Source organism: Erinaceus europaeus, chromosome 18 (genome assembly GCF_950295315.1).
Source record: "Erinaceus europaeus chromosome 18, mEriEur2.1, whole genome shotgun sequence".
NCBI classification, from domain to species: Eukaryota; Metazoa; Chordata; class Mammalia; order Eulipotyphla; family Erinaceidae; genus Erinaceus; species Erinaceus europaeus.
The window spans coordinates 59,673,822-59,688,338 of NC_080179.1; the positions used below are offsets into that span (position 1 = coordinate 59,673,822).

At 39.5% G+C, this 14,517-nt stretch overlaps 1 protein-coding gene across 1 annotated transcript in view; it reads right to left on the bottom strand.

Moving 5' to 3' along the window:
* Positions 1 to 14,517, bottom strand: part of LRP1B (LDL receptor related protein 1B) — a 1,816,831-nt gene that overhangs the window by 320,118 nt on the left and 1,482,196 nt on the right. Inside the window, exons 44-45 of the mRNA XM_060178059.1 lie at positions 7,732 to 7,924; positions 6,996 to 7,121 (exon numbers count right to left, since the gene is read on the bottom strand). Of these exons, the coding sequence (XP_060034042.1) occupies positions 6,996 to 7,121; positions 7,732 to 7,924 (319 nt within the window). The remainder of the gene's footprint in view (positions 1 to 6,995; positions 7,122 to 7,731; positions 7,925 to 14,517) is intronic.

Here is a 14,517-nt window from a genome sequence, read left to right on the forward strand (position 1 = left end):
GCCAAAGCAGTGTAAGCCATCAAACTTTGGGTTTTAGCTTTACAAAAACAAACAACAACAATAAAATTAATAAGCAGTGGTTTCCCTGGTTAAGCGTACTGAGTAGTTTGCTTCAGGACCCGTGCAAGGACCTGAGTTTGAGCCCCTGCTCTCCACATGCAGGGAGATGCTTAATAAGTGGTAAAGCAAATCTGCAGATGTTTTTCTTTCCCTTCCTCTATCTTTCTCTCCTCTCTCAATTTTTCTTTGTCCTATCCAATGGAAAAAAAAAATGGCCACCAGGAGCAGTGGATTCATAGTGCTGGCACCAAATGCCAGTGATAACCCTAGAGGAAATAAATGAATAAATAAATAAATAAGATCTATCCACTATGCCTCCTCCCCAGCAGATCAGCAGTTCTACAAGAAACTAAAAAGTATAAATTTGGATTTTGCTTGCCAAATTTGTGAGCACAGGAAAGAGAGAATGAAAAAGACCAAAGTACCTAAGTATCCTTCAGTGTAAGAGAGGCCAGGTTAAAACTGGGACCCACACAGGTGGCAAAGTAGTGCACTCTCAAAGTAAGCTCTTTTCCCAGCCCATTTAGAAAGATTTTTATTGGAAAGAACTGGGCTTATTCATAGTCTTAAATAACAGATATAAAGTCTTAGGATCTTATTTTTGTTTGTGTTTTTATACTGCTTGCTCGCTTCCTTATACTCCACTGCCTATTGAATAATTACACAGTGAAATCTAATTATGTTGGAATTAAAATCTATCGCTACTAGTACAGGAAAAAAAAAAGCTTGATTATATAATTTACTATCAATTTCATTTTTAAGCCTTATGTTAGGAATATTCACTAAACAATAATACTATGTGAAGTTTCCAGTGTTTTACTTTTGTATTATTCATAGAACTTTATTTTTAATGGATTATCTGTCTGTCTATCCTGTTAGGGTCTGAGAAATAGTTCACTGAGTAGCATGTATGTCTTCCCATGCATGGGGTCCAGGTTTGAGCCACTACACCACAAGGGAAATGCTAAAGTGACACTAGAGAAGGTCTAGTGCTTTGATGGGTGTGTGTGTGTGTGTGTGTGTGTGTGTGTGTGTGTGTGTGTGTGTGTGTGTGTCTAAATGAAAAATAGAAATGTCCCTGAGCCCTGAAATCACATAATTCATGAAGATCTGATAGTACCACCACCACCACCACCACCACCACCCCCCCCAAAAAAAAGAAAGAAAGAAAGAAAAAGAAAAAGAGAGGAAAGAAAGAGGAAATAGACTTCTTTTCAAACTTCCTGTAAGGAAGATAGGTGGGAATGCCTGTGGTTGAGTTCACACATTGCTATGTGCAGTGACCCAGGTTCCAACACCTGCTTCCTACCTGCAGGGGAAGGCTTTATGAGGAGTGAAGCAACTGTCTGCATTTCTATCTCCTTCTCTACTGCCTTCTCCCTTCTCCATCCTATTAAGTAAAATAGCACTTAACATAAAAATGAAAAAATGTCCACTGGGAGGGAAGGACTCACAGCATCAGCTCTGAGCCACAGCAGTGATCCTGGTAGCAATAAAAAGTGAAAAGATAAATAAACTGCTAAAATATATTTATTCATTTATTGAAGGGAAAGTGGATGAAAAATACTCAACTTTGGGAAGTTGGGTGGTGACCCAGTAGGTTAAGCGCACGTGGCGCAAGGACTGGCATAAGGAGCCGGGTTCGAGCCCCTGGCTCCCCACCTACAGGGGAGTCGCTTCACAGGCGGTGGGTGAAGCAGGTCTGCAGGTGTCTATCTTTCTCTCCCCCACTCTGTCTTCCCCTCCTCTCTCCATTTCTCTCTGTCCTATCTAACAACGACATAAACAACAACAACAATAATAACTACAACAATAAAAAACACAAGGGCAAAAAATGGAAAATAAAGAAATATAAAAAAATTAAAAATACTCAACTTTATCATTTGACAGTACAAGGCATAAGCTGGAAGCCTCCGACCTGTTAGTCCTGTGCTCTGTCTCTGGGATAGCTCTCCAATCCTTTTTTTTTTTTTTCCCCAGGTTTATAGCTGGGGCTCAGTACCTGCCTGCACTATGAATTTACTGCTCCTGGAGGTATTTTTTTTCCCTTTTGTTGCCCTTGTTTACTATTAGATTTGTTATTAATGTCATGTTGTTGGATAGGACAGAGAGAAATGGAGAGAGGAGGTGAAGACAAAGAAGGGGAGAAAAAGATAGACACGTGCAGACCTGCTTCATTGCTTGTGAAGCAACCCCCTGCAGGTGCAGAGCCAGGGGATCTGAACCTCAGATCCTTAAGCCGGTCCTTCACTCTCTAATCTTTTATGACTTCTATATCATATTTCAGTGCTGTGCAGATGTCCCCTCAGGCTAGTGCCAGTTCCTGCGAGAGCTGGGACATTCTTGGAGCGCCTGTTTCGCCATGTTGTCCCCTCAGGCTAGTGCCAGTTCCCGTGAGAGTTAATAAGATAGTCTCGAAGTGCCCTTCCCAACCAATCCTGTCCTGGCTCATCACTCCCGGTTTTTGCCCTATAAAGCCCTTCTTCTTCCGCCCCTCTTGCCTGCTCTCTTGCCCGCTTTTCACTTGGGTGATTAGACACGGAAGGTTGCTGCGAGAGGTGGCCATTTTGGCTAGCTCCACGTGGCCCAAACCACTGTGCTCTCACCCAACTCTGAGGTGTCTGCACGAATAAAGAACTGCGTTCCCTCTCCACTCCGGATCTCCTCTCTCTCTTTCCTCCGCGCCGCAGCTGACATTTCAGATTCCTTTTTAGCTCTTTATTGGAAGGAAATGATAGTACACATGGAAGTTGTTGGCGCATAATTAGTTTCTTGTCTCTCCATGATAGGTACCAGCACATCATCAACTGAAGGATTCCACCATTAGGTACTGCCCCCCCACCATTCCCTTAACATCCTCACTTCTTGCCCCTTTTGAGTCCTTAATTTTATTGTAGTAGATCACAAGTGATCTTAAGCTTCACCCTGTATTTTCCCTCCCTTTGTTTCTTAAATTTAAACTATGAGTGAGGATGCAGTATCTCTCCTTCTCCTGGATGCAGTATCTCTCCTTCTTCTGACTTATGGCACTTAACATGATTTCTTCAAATTCTATACAAAACCTAGCAAAAGAGAAAATTTCATAATTTCTTACAGTTGGGTAGTACTCCATTGTGTATATACACTACAACTTTCTTAACTCCTCATCTGTCTTTGGATGTTTAGGTTGTTTTCAAAGTTGGCCTACTATGAATAAACAGGTATGCACCAATCTCTTTGGATAGGTACCTCATATTTTTATGTAAATCCCTAGGAAAAGAAGTGCTAAATTACACGGTATGTCCATTTCTAAACTCCTGACTATTTTCCACAGGAATTAAACCACTCCAACCTGCAGTGTAGAAGAAGCATTTCTCCTCACATACTCAACAACACTTGTTTCTGTTCATTTAAATATATGTTATTCTCACACATTTGAAGTGGTATCTCATTTTTGTCTTATTTTGCATTTCACTGATAAAGCAGTGAGTTTGAGCATTTTTATGTGTGTTGACCACCTGGATTTCTTTTTTGGAGATTATATTCATGTCCTCTACCTATATTTTAATGAGTTTGATTTTTGTAGTTGAGCTTTGTAAGCTTTTTATATATTTTAGTTAGTAGCCTTTTGTCTGATGTGAGGTATATAAAGGCTTTCTCTCAATCAGTAGGGTGTCTGTTTTGATGATGATTCCTTTTGCTGTTCAGAAGGTTCCTTTTTAATTTAATTATTTAATTAATAACAATACTAGCCAAAGACTTTTATTTGCTCTTTTTAAATATTTTATTTATTGTATTTTAATAAGAGAGAGAAAGATACAAAAGAGAAACCATGGCACTACTAAATTCTGGCTTATGGTGGAGCTGGGGATTGAACCTGGGGCTTTATAGCCACAAGCACCACAGTTCTTTGCATAACCTTTATGCTGTCCCCCAGGCCTGGCATTTTCTTAATGTAGTCTAAACTTGATATAGTCAGCAGCAAAAATTATAATGTAATTTTAGAGAAAGTAGCAAAAGATATAACTTCAAATTATTCAAAAAGAATAGGTATTGAGAAGGGCATCGACGCTACTACACACAATTATTTTATTTGCTAGACAAAATTCACCTTTGATTGAGAGCTTATTGTCATTACTAGTCTTTTCTTTTTAAACTTGAACACTGCTTAGCCCTGGTTTGTGATGGTTCAGGGGATTGAACCTGGGACTTTGGAGACTCAGACCTGAAAGTCAGTTTGCAGAAACATTATACTATCTACCTTCGCACAGCATTCCCAATCTATTTTCTCTGTTTTAAACATATTCTGCTTAATTTTTATCTCCACCAAAAGCTAATTGTTCTGATGAATAATGTCATAAAACTTTCTTTTCATAATCATCTTGCCTTTAAGGGAAAGATGAAAATTATTCATGATAAAAATGTTTTATAATGAAAAAAAAAACACTGTATAACTAGCTTTAGGTAGATTTCTGTTGAAGAAATAGTACTGAGTACATTCTGCTTACTTCTACAAACAAAGCATGGCTCAACTATCTTCTTGTACTCTTCATGATATTCTATCTAAATATATCTGCTATGCTTGTTCATATTAGACATGTCAATGAGAATGTAATGTGTTAAATGGAATTGCTTAGTCTTATTGCCAAGAAATTTGACAATAAAAGATTTCTTCTCCTTCACAGGATAGGTGTAAATAAATAGATTTTTACTCTGTTAATACTGTCATTAACATTTATGAATTGTTCTGGGTGAACAAATTCAGATGAACATATAGATATGTCAGAAACATTCTCATTTTCCAAATATGGATTTGACAAAAAAATAGCCAAGATTTATTTTCCAATCTCCTTGCTGGACCACGAGATTTCAGTATGAATGTGCGGTTGATACAGCAGGCTTCTGTAAAGTTTGTCAGCTCTGAGGAATCCAGTATCACTTTACAGTTCCATATGAATTCAGCTGTGCTAGTTTAAAATGATAGTTTTCATTACAATTTATTCCCTCCCATCAATAGAGAGAAGCAGGTGGCTTAGTAGGGACAGATGTATCTAATCTATTTTTGTAGCAAAGACAGGCATCCACTGTATACAAATTAAGCTTTGCTGTTTTGACAAAAGGCATTACATTCCTGCTGGCCTATAGTGACCTATGAATGAAAAATAAATGTTTCTAATGGAGGCCTAACAGTCCAGGCTTACAGATGGCATTGCATGCAGACCATTACAGCAGAAACCACAGAGGCAGACTGAAAAACAAAGTACAAACAATTGCCTAATTCAGGGCAGAATTTGTTGACAGAAGAGATATAGGGATTTGTGGCCTGGATTATTGAAGCTATCTTTTACTTAAAGTTTGATGGTCAATTGCCTTTTTCTCTGACTTGCTTTGGCACAATAAGAAAAAAAAAAAATCTTAAAAGTCTTATCTTTTTTTTTTTTTCCTGAGGTGCTCTTTTGAGTGGTAGTACCAATTTGCAAACTTAGAAGATGGAGCTATGTTTCTGTATTAGGTGAAGTAGTTTTCAAAGTAAAGACAATGATGTCAAAGTGATTTACTAAAGTAAAAAGCAAGTAAAAGAACAGATTCTCCTAGTAGATAAAGATCAAAAGACCAGACGACAAAAATAAAAACTCATTTCTGATAATTATGTTTATAACGGAGACATCTCCATCTCTGTTGATTTTCCAAGATAAAAAACAAGTTGAAGAAATAAATGAGAGGAAGAATGTCAAAAATTGCCACATCTTGAAAATGAGGTCACCATTTTCAAACAAGATGCTTCTCTCTCAACTTTCTTTTATACAAATTGTCTTAATGCTATTTTTTTCATCTTTTTATGCTTCTGGCACATTTTTCATAAGAATTCAGAACACTTGAACCCTTATTTATTTTGGAAACAGTTTTGGAAAGTTAACTATTTGTAAGGTATACTGAAACTGTACTAATTAAAAATTGGAAAGCCTTTGGTAGGTATAAACGTCATGCAAGGCTGAAATGTTACATTCTTTTTTTTTTTCTTTTTTATTTAAGAAAAGATTAATTAACAAAACCATAGGGTAGGAGGGGTACAACTCCACACAATTCCCACCACCCAATCTCCATATCCCACCCCCTCCCCTGATAGCTTTCCCACTCTCTATCCCTCTGGGAGCATGGACCCAGAGTCATTGTGGGTTGTAGAAGGTGGAAGGTCTGGCTTCTGTAATTGCTTCCCCGCTGAAAATGTTACATTCTTAATTGACAGTTTGGAAATGATTACAAATAAGCTGTGTGAGCCACTTTTCCTCATTTATATACCATGATGGACTGCGAGTGGTTTTACTACAAGACTACTGTTCTACTGACTGTAAACTGGCTCCCTTAATGTTGTTATTGACTCAGTCCTCAAAGTCATAACCACAGGTTTTCAAGTTACCATTGTAAGCAAATGTTTGTCAAGATAGCTCTGTGCCTTCCAGTCCACAAAGTAGGGAAATCTCTCTCTCTCTCTCACTCTTTGGGATTATCATTATCTGTCAAAATATACCTAAGTATGGTAAACTGAGTTCTTAGAACAGGGAGCAAGTCAACTGTATTTCTGAAATTAGAGGACAGGGAGTCAGGCAGCAGGTTAAGCACACATGGCGCAAAGCACAAGGACTGGCATAAGGATCCCGGTTCGAGCCCCCAGCTCCCCACCTGCAGGGGAGTCACTTCACAGGCAGTGAAGCAGGTCTGTAGGTGTCTCCCCCTCTCTGTCTTTCCCTCCTCTCTCCATTTCTCTCTGTCCTATCCAATAATGACAATGACAATAATAACCACAACAATGATAAAACAGCAAGGGTAACAAAAGAGAATAAATAAATAAATTAGAGGACAGTACAATTTCAAGAATATACCAGAACAGATTCAATATCCATATGGGCTATTTTGTCATAGAGTTTTTGTTGTTTTTTTTTTTTTTACTCTCTTACCCACACATCTGTTGTCATCTAGCAGTATTCTATCTCCTCTGCAAGAACAATTCACTTTTCCATTAGGTGTTAAAAGGCACAGGTCCTGGCAACCTCCGTTTAGCAATGCACATGGAGAAAGTTCACCTGCAATGAAAAGGCTTTCTTGGTAACATTTTATGTTTAATTTTTATTCTATATTAGATACAGGCTGATAGTAAAATAATAGACTGCCTAAACCTCTTGAAGGGTTACCATAAACAAGAAAAGTTCAGGGCTTTTGAACATACAGATTTTCTCAAAAATATGAACATGAGGAAAATAAAAACTGTAAATCATTTCAACTTCCAAGGCATTTGTCAAGATGCCATAGCAGTAAACTTCTAGTTTGACTAGAAATCATGTTGACGTTGTCAACTTTGTTTTTGTAGGTATTCCAGAGATTAAAGAACTGTTAAACTCTGATGAAAATTTGTTTATCTGGAAATAATATTTTATATTTGCAAGGGAACAATTGGATTTTAATGTTTAAAGGTATGACAAATGAGAGAGAGTTGAAAAGAATTCTAGTTGGTGATATGTTAGCCTGGTAATAAATTATGAACTTCGGAAGTTTCTTAAATCTTTCCAATAATTTAATTATAATGAATAGTCAAAATCTGAACACTGCCCTCTAACTCTAACAAAATCCAACTAAGTATTACTAGAAGACATATTTTTGAGTTAGTGTTGGAATTTGTGTTCGACTGTAACTTACAGCTATTGGTGTCGTTAGCAACAGCTATGATCCCCATAGGTTGGTGTGGAATATCAGAACGAAGAATTTTTGTATCTCCTCCCGTGTATTTGTTGGAACGTAGAATAGCTCGTCTTCCCCAGTCAGACCAGAAGATATAATTGTCATAAACAGCCAAACTAAGGAACGTTCCTGGCCCAGTCTTGACAATCACCTGGAATAAATGAAAATGCTATTTTATATATATTTTGCTTTAGTATTATGGCTAAAGATTGTTATATTTCAATATGAATTAATTATAGGTTAGTTAGAATCAATACATTAATCAGTAGAAATCACCAGATAAAAATATCTCTCTGACTACATTAACGTAATATATTTTGTGATTTAAATGCTTTGGTTATCCTTGCCTTTGCAGTATATTTACTTACTATTTTAAATATATTCATATTTAATAGTCATTTTTACACAAAACTGTATTTTCATTACTTTTTTTCCAACCCACTAAGTCAAAATATGTAAAATTAACTATATCCAACAATTGTTTATTTATTTTTAATAAGTAATCTGATTTATAGTAACTACACATAAGCACTCAGAGCTGTTACAGAATATAGATATTTTCTTTCTTTCTTTCTTTCTTTCTTTCTTTTTTCCATATCCAGGGTTATTGCTGGGCCTCAGTGGCTGTTCTACTAATTCACTGATGCAGGTGATCATTTTTCCCTTTTTTCTTTTCTTTTCTCCCCCACCCATTTTATTTGATAATACAGAGAGAAATTGAGGGTAGGGGAGATAGAAAGGGAGAGAGAAAGACACCTGCAGACGTGTTTCATTGCTTGTGACAAACTCCCACTTTAGGTGAAGAGCAGGGTCTCAAACCCAGATCCTTGTACAGGACCTTGCTCATAGTATTGTGTGCACGTAACATGTGCATCATCTTTCAACTCCTGACAGCCAAAAGATTTCACTTCCTTCTGCAAGAAGCTTATAGCATTAGCAATTGAACCAGTCATCCATACACTGACAAAATTTAAAAATCATTACTCCTGAAGTAAAAGGAATAAGATTTCTGAAATCTCTTTTGTTACAAAATAGAATTGGAGGGAATCTTGCTAAATAAAATAAGTCAAAAGGAGAAGGATAAACACCAAATTACTCATAGGTAAATTAACCACTTATAATAGGTGGCTAAGAAATAAAACAATGGAAAATAAAGAGTGAGTTTTTAATCAGCTGCAATCTATTTCAACAGATATAAGGACTCAAAGGGAAGGTAGGAGATATAAAAGGTACTGGTGTGTGTTGGGGGGTGGGGTAGGCAGTTGTAGAAGACAATTTGATGGAAATTAATATGTGCTGAACCTAATTTGGGGAGATGTGAAACTGTACCTCTGTAATAACAATCTTGTAAATCAATTATTTCCTCAATAACTGTATTTTTTTTTTAAAGGGACAAGATCCAGCAGCCCAACAAAATAAAGACATCAACAAAAATGCACCTGGGCATCGAGTCAGGAAGGACAGAGATCCCTCAATTATGTACATAAGTAAGTCCCATAATGGCCACATTTTACATATAATCTGAGAAAGAGTTCAGCAAGGAAGGAGCCAAGAGAGTCTAGAGAACTTCCCAAGTGAACAGAAATGAGAATTACGGTGGAAGGGCAGTATACTTAGATCTTACAGACCACAGTATCAGAAAAGAGAACTTTAGCTAGATGCAGAGCGCTCCCTGGAGTATTTAGCTGAAAACTCAGCACATGTACATGGTTTAAAGAAACCTCCAATTGGTGAGAGAGGTTACACAAAATGATTAAAGAGAAGAGTGTAGGTAATAACACCTGGGCTAAAGAACCAAGACTGTCAATACTAAACAGACTCAGTAAGTTAAATGTACGGACTGGATAGAGACCACTAAAGGGTCTTGCCTCAGCAATGTGAAATAATTAGCCCTAGACTAAATTTTGCTTCACTCCTGTCTAAACTTAAAAGCAAGACCTGAAATGATTAAATTCTGAGTAACTACTGCTCATAGGAATACTTAGTAATTTTAATTTGACTATAGTATATGTTATCAAAAAGCTATTTCTGAAGCTGAAACAAAGCTTTAATCAGTGACCTCATTTTCCATCAAAACTAGAAGAAAATTAAAAATAGGAAAGTCAAGAAGTAGTGGGTTGAAATAGTGGTACACTGGGGTAAGCACACATAGTACAAAGCACAAGGACCCACACAAGGATCCTGGTTCGAACCCCTGACTCCCCAACTGCTGGGGTGGGGGGGGGGATGTCACTTCACAAGCCATGAAACAGGTCTGGAGGTGTCAGTGTTTCTCCCTATCTTCCCCTCCCCTCTCAATTTCTCTGTCTTACCCCCCCAAAAAAAAAATCGAAAATAATGGCCACATTTGTAGTGCAGGCACTAAGACCCAGCAATAAACCTGAAAGGCAAAGAAAGGAAGGAAGGAAGGATACTGAATAAATAAGTTATTACTAGAGAACTTTATTTTTATTAAGTATTAAAAAACTGTCCCATAAGCAATTGATCTGGCCCTACCAATGCAAACACAGGTGACACCCAAAATTCAGTTAAGTCTAGTGAGCTTTTTCAAGAGTAACATTAAATTCCATTTATTTTTTTAAATTTTCCCTTTTGTTGCCCTTGGTTTTTATTGTTGTTGTAATTATTCTTGTTGTTGTTATTGATGTTGTTAAGATAGGACAGAGAGAAATGGAGAGAGGAGGGGAAGACAGAGAGGGGACACCTACAGACACCTATAGACACCTACAGACCTGCTTCACTGCTTGTGAAGTGACTCCTTCTGCAGGTGGGGAGCCAGAGGCTCGAACCTACATCCTGCGCCATCCTTGCGCTTCACACCATGTGTACTTAACGCGCTGCGCTACCACCCGACTCCCGAAATACAATTTTTTAAGTTGATAATTTTATATGACCTACAAATTATATATATATATATATATAATGGCCCTTGGCAGAAAATAATGTTCCCTATACGTGTTCTAAGTGGTCAGTTAACTTGTGATGCTATCAATAAAAAATTCGACAGGTCAATTTAGCCAAATCTTTCCTTTACCTCTTCTCTTATGCTTATGCTTAGTAATGATCCCTTCACTGACAATCTGTCTGCTCTTGGCTATAGGTCTCCTTTCCCAGAGCAACACTCTGGCACATACGCTGCTGGGCTTGAATTTGGGAAATCATGCTTGAGAGTCAAACACTTTATCCACTGTGCCACCTTCCTGACCACTCAGTGTCCAATTCTTAATTGTAGAATTTATTATTTCCACAACAGAAATCACTATAGTTTACTGGATCTCATAAGGACAGCACTCAAATAACATTTTGGCCATTCTTTAGCAGAGTGATTTCTAAAAGATGGATCATTTTTAAATTTTTAGTCTAGTCATATCTAAGATTGGGCTTATTAAAACCTACTTTAATAACTTTACAGAACTGTCATGGACAGGCAAACTAGCATAATGTTATGCAAAAGATTCTGATGCCGAGGTTCAGGCTCAGCTGGTAGCCCCATCATCAGCCTGAGCTGAGCAGTGCTCTGGTTTCAGTCTCTCCCTCTTTATTTCCCTATTACTCTCTACCTCTCTCTATGAATAACTATAAATCTATATGTAGTAAGGTCTTGAAATTATTAGATCACTATTAATAGACACTTTAAAAGTTTGTGTTTGGTTAACTTAAATTTTAATTATTATTATTTTGCCTTCAGGGTTATTGCTGGGGTTCGGTGCCTGCATCATGAATCCACGGCTCCGGGAAGCTATTTTTTCTTTTCTGTTGCCCTAGTTGTTTTATCGTTGTTTTGGTTATTATTATTGTTGTTATTGATGTAACTGTTGGATAGGACAGAGACAAATGGAGAGAGGAGGGGAAGACAGAGAGGGGAGAGAAAGACAGACACCTGCAGACCTGCTTCTTTGCTTGTGAAACAACCCTCGCCCCCCTGCAGGTGGGGAACCAGGGCCTTGAACTGGGATATTTGCACTGGTCCTTGTGCTTTGCACCATGTACGCTTAACCCTCTGCACCACCGCCCAACACCCTTCAGTTAATTTAATGGTTATATGAAGTTTGGTATTAGTTTCTGTGACTTTTGCCTACAGAACTTATCTAAATGAAGGGGCCAGAAAACAGTGGGCTTGGATAGTGCGTGGCATTGTCATACAGGTGACCCAGATTTATTCAGTCCCCTCCACATTAAAGTCACCTTCATTGTCATGGTCTTTTTCACTCCTTGTCCCTCACTCCTGACTGAGAAAAAATAATAAATAAAAAAAAAAAAAGACAGGGATTTTTTTTTCTTTTCCCTTTGTTGTCGTTGTTGTTGCCCTTATTACTGTTATTTCCATTGATGACATTGTTGTTGTTGGATAGGACAGGGAGGGGGAGAGCCAAGTAGTCACCAGCAGACCTGCTTAGCGCTTGTGAAGTGACCCCCCTAGGTAGGGACCTGCGAGGTAGGGACCCAGGGGCTAGAACCTGGATCCTTATCCCTATCCTTGTGCTTCCTGCCACATGCATTACCACCCGACCCCCAACATGGTATTTTTAACAATAAATGTTGTTAAAATTCGGAGGCTCCAGCTGGCCGGGCTAGCTTCACAGGCGGGTAACAGAGACGACCAGAGACATACGGCTGGGCAGGAAAGCTGTATTTCTTTATTCAGGAACAACGATTTATAAACTAACCCAAACTAATCACCAAACAGAACTCTGTTGCCTCTTTCCCCCGTGGCGGTGCCAAGGACTCTCGAACTCTAGAACTCTGGAACTCTGGCGGGGTTCCTTGGGGTAGGGACAAGTGGGCCCGCGAAAACTAGCAGGACTAAACCAATTTTCTTGGCAGGGGGAGAGCATACAACAATTTTTTTTTTAACTAAATGACTACAGTATCAGGGGTGTGGGGTGAACAGAAACCTATATCATATAGGCATTTTTAAAAAAGAAACTGGCACAAACATGGAGAAACATGTAAGCAAGTAACAAGAATCAGTGTGCTGCCAAGGGAAGGCCTGAGGGGGCCATTTTTTGCCTCTGTGGGCAAAACTTTATCAGCTTAAAAAATTTTTTTTGCCTCTGGGGGGCGTACTTGTCTCGACAGGCATTTGTATGGGGGTGGGGAATGGCCTAGAGTCCCAAAGGCAGCTGGCTGCAATTTACTTACTATGAAACAAAACTTGTTATTAGCATAACCACAGCACAATCTAAAATTTCTAATAGAGAAGGAATTTGAGACTTTTACATATCAACAATGTCTTTTTAACCTTTTGTTATACCCATTTAAGATGGAGACACACCCTAGGTGTGTGCAGGAAAGAAAACCTCAGGCATGAGAATAATTAGCATAGCCATTGTGTAATCTACCATTTCTAATAGAGAAGGTAATCGAGAGTTTTATATATCAACAAGTCTATTTAAATTTTTGTTATACCCATTCAAGATGGAGACACACCCTAGGTGTGCGCAAGTCTTGTTTAGACCAACTTAGTTAAAATATATTGATTGTTAACTAATTTTTACCTCAGACTTTAAATGTAAGTTAATTTTATCTTTATGAGAATTACGTTGAAAACCTATTTTATTTAACTTTGCCTAGTAAGAATTTAGCCTTAAAGTTACTGTTTACCAAACTTTAAACACACACATAAACATGATCATTAATACACAAAGAGAGAAACCTTTGTTACGAAGACATGTCATTTTAAACACGAATTTAAATCTGTACTGTCTTAGTTGTTGGGGGGGTCACCATCTGGAGGTGGCCTCCCACGCAGCTCCACTTCAAGGAATTGCAGGTTGCAATCTCTGCACGAATCTCTGTGTATTATAGCTTGTCTGCCTTCAGACCGGAGCTGAGGATCTCGGCCAGTGTGCCCAGTTTCAGCAGGGAGCCCGGGGGGTCTGGGAGGTCCGGGATCTATATAGAATTTATAGCCCGAGGGCGGGCGGGCCAGCCTTGTAGAAGGCGCGGGCCGAGCAGCAAGGGGTGGCGGCCATGATAGGCCGCCGCGGCCCTGCCCCATGGCCCTGCCATGTCTGCTGTCCTGCTTGCAGTGGCCGAGCAGCGTGGAGGGATCCCGTGTCCAGTGTCCTGCACCACATGGTGGAGAGCCGGCTCTTATGGGCTGGCCTGCGTGTTGGCATTGGGCTCCTGCGTGTTGGCATTGGGCTCCAGCGTGTTGGCATCGGGCTCCAGCGTGTTGGCATCAGGCTCTTGTGTTTTGGCATCGGGCTCCTGCGTGTTGGTGTCGGGCTCCTGTGTGGTGGCGTCGGGCTCCTGTGTGCTGGCATCGGCCTCCTGCAGGCTGCAGGGCTGTGGGGCTGCGGGCACGGTGTGTGGTGTTGTCTGGGCACAGCCGGCTGGCTGGCTGCTCCACCAGGTGGAAAAGGCAGCTCCGCACCTTGCCTCTTGCCCGCTGGCTCTTCCTGACTCCGCTGGCTGTTCTGAGTGCGCCCGAACGAGTGGAAACCACAGAGTGGTCCAGAGATAAATGTTCCAGAAACAGCAAAACAATCTCGTGAAGAAAGGGCAGGTGCCTTTGGAGATCTCTTCACAAGCAGAAGAAAAGGCCATAGTACATAGGTAGCCAAATTGTCTTCACTTACTTGAGAGATTTGCAGGTCAGCCCCACGTTGGGCGCCATTTGTTGTAAAAATTTGGAGGCTCCAGCTGGCCGGGCTAGCTTCACAGGCGGGTAAGAGAGACGACCAGAGACATACGGCTGGGCAGGGAAACTGTACTTCTTTATTCAGGAACAACGATTTA